The 6,494-nt window shown below is 40.2% G+C and overlaps 1 protein-coding gene across 1 annotated transcript; it reads right to left on the bottom strand.

Moving 5' to 3' along the window:
* Window positions 1-545: 545 nt before the first annotated feature.
* On the bottom strand, window positions 546-6,478 carry RB195_012949 (uncharacterized protein; the record flags this gene model as incomplete). The annotated part of the gene is made up of 16 exons (XM_064202558.1): window positions 546-638; window positions 726-807; window positions 1,121-1,197; window positions 2,094-2,174; window positions 2,238-2,348; window positions 2,405-2,480; window positions 3,085-3,190; window positions 3,570-3,694; window positions 3,991-4,139; window positions 4,926-5,038; window positions 5,124-5,239; window positions 5,292-5,413; window positions 5,795-5,863; window positions 5,919-6,039; window positions 6,105-6,271; window positions 6,329-6,478. 16 exons carry the CDS (start codon window positions 6,476-6,478, stop codon window positions 546-548), a joined length of 1,758 nt encoding a protein of 585 aa, XP_064058439.1.
* Between the last annotated feature and the right edge of the window lie 16 nt (window positions 6,479-6,494).

The following is a 6,494-nucleotide window of genomic DNA, read 5'->3' on the forward strand; positions in this document are numbered from 1 at the left end:
CTCTACTGCGCCTCTTCGTGCGCCGCCGCTTACACAACTGCATCGTGCGTCATGCCTTTATGATCTTGTTATACAATAACACTCACCAGAAAAAAATCCAGCAGTCGGAGGATTATGACGTTTTCTGCACAAACGTTACAAATGTCATTCAATCTGGACTGATTATGAGAGATTGATGCTGAGTCATAAAAAATAGGCAACTATAAACTACAATAATAAGTTGTAGTCTGTCAACAAGCAAACTCGTTTTTCATAAGAGAACCTCTTGATAGCAAATGATGCCTCTCTATGCAGACCCCACTTCGACAGAAGGTGAAGCTCTGCTTCGTGAACGAAAACACTGAAAGGATGCATTTTTATTTGATTTATGTTCCGCATTTCAGTAGTGAGTTAGTGTGAGTTAAAGGGTTTAAAGGCCAACAAATAAAAGCGTAACACAACGTAGCAGAAATAACAATATTTGATAACAACGTAGTGAAATACCAAAGAAACAATAGATCTTATCTAAATAACAACAACTACGATCACAGTAAGGATAGATGTGATCATTGAACGGGTTCGGGGACCTTTGAGTAAAATCCTGCTAACGTCGAATTGACGGATCCTTTCGCTTTCGACCTCGGTCCCCAATTTTTACCCTACACACGGCAAAAGAAGTGAAAAACTTAACAGTAACTTAACAGTAAGACCAAATTAAAAAAAAAAACAATCATGAAACCACCAACCTTGTTACACTGAAATCGCACCATCTGATCATTTTTGGTTTGAATGATGGCTCCAGGATGAAGTTGGAAATTGATTTCATTCCTGAATTCGTACCTCACAAGATCGCACCTACACTTCAAATACGCGCTGTAATTTCCTTTTGCAATACTTTGCTGCAAAACCACATTCCCATCACTCGCAAACATAAGGCTAATATTCCATCTTTCTCAGAGGTGTCAAAGCTTCTGTCAACGCTTCTGCGGCGAAACTAGGGTAGCGTTTACTACCGAATCACTTGGACACAACCACTGTACTTGTGTTAAATGTGCTGCCATGTAGTCAGTCCAGCCGCTGGGACTCTTGGAAACACCCACCCGCCCTATAACTAAGTAAGTAGAAAACACCAAACACTAACTTGATTGGTTCCGACAATATTTTGTGACCTGGGGCTTTCTGGTCGTGTCGGTCGGCCGTTACATTCGCCTCCTTGGCCTGCAAAATCAAGGGAGTTACGGATAAAAACTAGTAGTCGGTTGAAACGACCTCACCTTTGGTGCAATTACGAAACCGGTCGCGCTCGTGGTGGGACAACCACTATCCCCAATCGGGCTGTCAAATGGACAAAAGTCTTTACTGCGTCATTTTTTGCTTACGCAATTGCACCACAGGTCAGGCTGTCTTCACCCGACTGTAAAAAGGAAGCATAAATCAATCCTTTTTAAATGGATATTTAAGGACTACATCCTGAAATTCACGAAAATCACTGAAAGCTATTGAGCCTTTCTTGGACAGCGCTGCAAGTGCAATCACGAAATATCACCCAGCAAACTGTCAAGATATGCGATTCGTGACATTAAAATCCACGAAACGACGGGTTACAGTAGTTCCCGAAAATAAACTCTCCTACCAAAACTGATTGTACTACTACTACTTCTTTGTAATGAACGATCGTGATAATGCATCATAACACAAAATTCCCTTCTCAACAAATCATCTTCTATTTTGACACTCAACTGCACAAAAGTTATCAGGATGGTTTGTGAGCTCACATTCTTTATCTTAAAGTACTAATCCCGATCATTCTCATCATTCAGAGCAGTACAACAGCAGTATTTTAAACGGAAAACAGTATCTCGGAGGTGCTGTCTTCTTCTGTTGATGATATCTGATGAGTTGATGAGAAAATAAACACTAAAAGTCCCTGGATCTACATGATTTTCTGCAATTTCGCAGCAGTAATGCGAGTGAGATGGATAACACTTCTCATAGTTTTATATGGCTGGCGAGCTTTGAATATTATATCTTTAATGAACGATGAGTGATGATCAAGTAATTACAGACAAACATGGAAACCACAATCAACTAAGAAAGCAACAGTTCTAACTTACGGCTAAACGACAAATATCCCAAAGGAAGTCCACAGGGGCGTTCGTTTTCAATGCACGAGGGTTGCAATGGGAACCTGATACCTGCAAAATTCCATGAATATGAAGAGCAACATACCATACAATAGAAATTTTAAGAGCCATTACCTTGTATCCGGCATTCAGAATAGCTGATCTTACGCTCACTGCTTTTGGGACACAACATTTTACCACATTGAATAGCTGATCATGTTCATAGTATAACGGTTCATCGAGTTCCTTTAAAAAGATATGTTATGAAAACGTCAACGTTTACAAATTGTACATCGGTATACCTCCGCCACATTCGTAAGTACTCCCAAAAGGCGGTTGTGCGTTCCTAGTCGCTCTTCTGCTGGAGTTTCTTTGAGGCTGAAAAGGATCGTGCACAGATTCAGCCAAGAATTACGACTCTAAGTGATAATAAGTGAAGGAGGGAACGAGACAACTCAGTGGTGCTCTCTCTGGAAGATCTATCTTACTTTTTTCTCTTTGTAAATTTAGCTCACATATAATAGATCCTCTAAGAGTAGTGCTTAGTTCTTAGGGGCCCGAATGATTCACTTATTTACCTCCAGAAATAACGGCGCCGCTGAGTTCCCTACCTCCTCCAAATTCATTTTACCCATCGCGTTTGAAAAGTGAATCATTTTATACACAAACATTCCGGATATCATGTTTTGAAAAGCGCATAGGCTGCCAAGTATAATAAACAATGGTTTCTTTCCAATACTTGTGCTGTAATTTGTACTTTTTCTTACAGAAATCGTATAAGAAGTTGTGTACGCCCTACTTGGCGCCATATTACTCTCACAAATCACACGCTTGCTAACTTTAGTGATTTCGTTTTGCGAGGTACATAAGTGGAATATGGTTAATTCGGAACGTTTCTGCAACGGGACGGAACCTGCTTCGGTTGTTGAACAAAAGAAAAGCCTCTGCTGAAAGCAATTTACTGCGCAAACACCACCCTTACCTAGCCAGAACTCCTTCCACAAACTGGCGATTGTGAATTGGTCCAGTATAAATAGGACCAGCATGATGAAGGGAATGACCACAGTGGATGCATTTGTTATTGGAATCTGGAAATTGATACTATAGTTAGAATGTCAACAACAACATAAATAGAAAGATTGAAGATGGTAGATGCATCCTGACGAATCATTATCTCGCCCACCGCGATGATTTTCCAAACTAGCCTATCGTCAACTCCAATTACTATGTTTTCACTACATTGGGACACAGAACTACTGTGTTAGAATACAGGAGAAACATGTGAAACAAAAACGAACATAAAATAGAATGAGATAAATGTGAAATGAGGCGAAAGAATAAAAAATATCAAGAAGAATGAATGGTTGTGAACGCAGTATTGAATTGAAATAAACATCGATGCGGTTGCACATAGAACAGCAAGGATAGTCTACACTACAGAAAAAAATAGAAAAATGTAAAAATCACCCATAATAGACTGCCGAACGACACTAGAGCAATACTTCAAGCTTTTTCCATCTTCAACCTTCCTGAGTATAGGCATAACTTCCATGGAATGACAGCCAGAGCATGCAATCACGTTCCCTACCTTCCTAAATGGATAAATGTAACCTTTCCATTATTTTCTCATTACTGTAGTCGGGTCGAAACGCATTCAGCCATGAGCAAATTCTTAGGGGGTTGTGCTCGAAATGGTCGAAGAAGAGGCTAGCCGCTGTGATCGAATTGGGACCCTTACTCATCTCTGCACTCCAACTGCACCGAGCGAGAGACCCGCCTCGATAGCAACCGTCATCTGTACTGCGCTACCGCTGCGCAACTGCACCGGGCTTCAGGTCGTTCTGATCCGATTACGCCAACAAACGCACTAATACTGTATTCTACTTACGTTCCAGATTCTTTAGTTAGTCGAGCACCAGTGTACAGACGAACAAATACTCGCACATAGAAATCAACACTTATAGATATCAATGGTTCAATATATCGTGAGTAGCGGTTAGCATGAGAGTCTATCGACCGCAGAAGAATCCGAAGAGCCTAGAAAAGATTTCTCCAAACTGTGATACATAGAAAGGACAGGAGCGTTCGACGATTTAGTACATGAACGTCAATTTTTTCAATTATGAACCGTTGAACCTAGTCAATGATAATTCAACGAATGGACATATATGAAAACTATTATAATGTACTAGCGCGAGCTGCCCTCAATCGTTGGGAACGCTGTTTTTTTTTCAAACACATGCACTAATGTGAAAAATAATAGGACCCTTTAAAAAATTAAACAGAAATCAATTGTAGCACCTCCTCGAACAAAAACAACATTTCCACAATAAATTTTGCTACTTTAGAACACGTTGTGACGTGCATACAACGGGTAACACAAGGTACCGTCACAAGGTCTATCTGCATCCGTAGAAATGCACTACTCACTTTCTCTCACATACAACGGGGTCAAAACGACATGAAGCACGGTGTAGTTGCGTCGGAAGCTGCGCTCGAAGCGACGCGGTAGAGACAGCGCAGCCGCGTACGCAACTGCACCGTCCATCATGTCGTTTTGATCCTACCATAAGTAGTCGATTAAGAGAATGAGAAAATGACAACTGGGAAAAACCCATGCACAAAAATCTTTCAGACCTTTTCAGACTCTCAGAATTTTAAACTTTGAAGATGGGAGGAGTAGCGCTGTGCTGTCTCAAGTCATATTTTTGGTGGGAACAAATGTGTGACTGTTGAATGATACAATCATAAGCGAATAAAATAAAACTGAGAACTGTTCAGAATGAAAAAGCAAAGCTATTTTACAGAAAAAGTTAGGAATACCATTTCGTGGCAGCATTTCAACCTGACCGTTGTCGAGCCATACTTATTGTAGCAAGTTTCCGGAGTATTGCCACATAAAACAGCCATATCGGTACAAGTCACCATGAGTATTCCTGAGTTAGATGGATTGGAGATAAGCACTCGAAGCAACAACACAAAAGTCGACAGAATTCTCAGAAAAAAACCTTCCATCCTTACCGCGATCTGCTACGCACTGCACTGCCGAGTCCAAAAACACGGAAGCGGAACCATATGGATCCAAATCTACAGCATGAAACCGTTTATCGATACTCCGATGTTCCATCATTGTCATACTAAATGCAGACTACAGTACTAGAACCTTACGCGAAAAAGGAAGAAACTCACACAGCATCACCGAATTTAGCACGAACTTTGCCCTCTGCTCCGTTAAGAATAATATTTTCTTTGATAGATTCGACAGCATTTTCAGAAAAATCATTAGCCAAGATAAAATCCACGTTCTCGACCTAGAAATAAACAACATGCAGCTAAAATAACTGAAGGAAAAGAAAAAAAAAGAAAGGATAATGTGTTGTTATGTATCCATACCACCAAACAATTGCACAACGTACATCCCACAGATTCTTATTTCTGACTACTTTACAAACACTCTACAACATCGAAATTATGTTGATTAAACATGATTTAAAAGTTTAATCAAGATAAATAATAACGCTTGCGGATGCTTTAATAACATCAACAAAAAATATCCTCGAGAAAAAACCCAAACAACAAAAAATATTCTCGATAAAAAGGCCCAAACATTATTGTTTGTTGGACGAAAATGGTTAGGAAGAAGGCAACAAAAACAGTCTACCACGAATAACAATGGCAAAATGAATAAATACCTCGTGGAAGAACCGAAGCGCTCGAAGTCCACTCGCCGATAATGCGTCCAATATTCTTATCGGCTTGTCCTGCAAACATATACGAAAAATTGTCTTTAAACAATGAAATCTACATACCTGATACCTCGATGTCAAAATCCAATTTCTGCTTCTTTGCGATAGGGCTTACCGGAGTTCCATTCGCTTTAGAAGTAGTTGCTTCTCCCTGAGCACGAGACTTCACGAATTGACGCAATACAGACACTCTTGAAATTGAATTCAAATACTTAATTCTCTTAAATAGGATCAACTAGCAGAGAAATTCAATTACGTGAGATCTCTGTTGAATTCCTGTACAGGATTGTAGAATACAGGACCATGGAAACCGATTTTAGCCTTCCCTTCTTGAACGATTACATACTCTTTTGTATCATCGCCAGATACGGAACTAGCTTGTTGTACATCACCCATTCTCGGCGCCACTACCGTCCAACCAACCTCAACACCTCGAAAATCCTTCAAAATAAGTGTACAGCATCCAAGGAGTAAACCTACAAAATTTTGGAACGATAGCAGGGTTCTGGGCTTCACAATTGAAAGAATGGTGTGCCCCGAAATAGCACAACAAAATGACGGTGCATCTGACTTATACGCAGTCACATCTACTGCTCCTCTTAGACGTCGTTTCAAAATGTCGCTTTTCATTTCTTTCCTATTCCTG

This window comes from Necator americanus, chromosome V (genome assembly GCF_031761385.1).
Source record: "Necator americanus strain Aroian chromosome V, whole genome shotgun sequence".
NCBI lineage: Eukaryota > Metazoa > Nematoda > Chromadorea > Rhabditida > Ancylostomatidae > Necator > Necator americanus.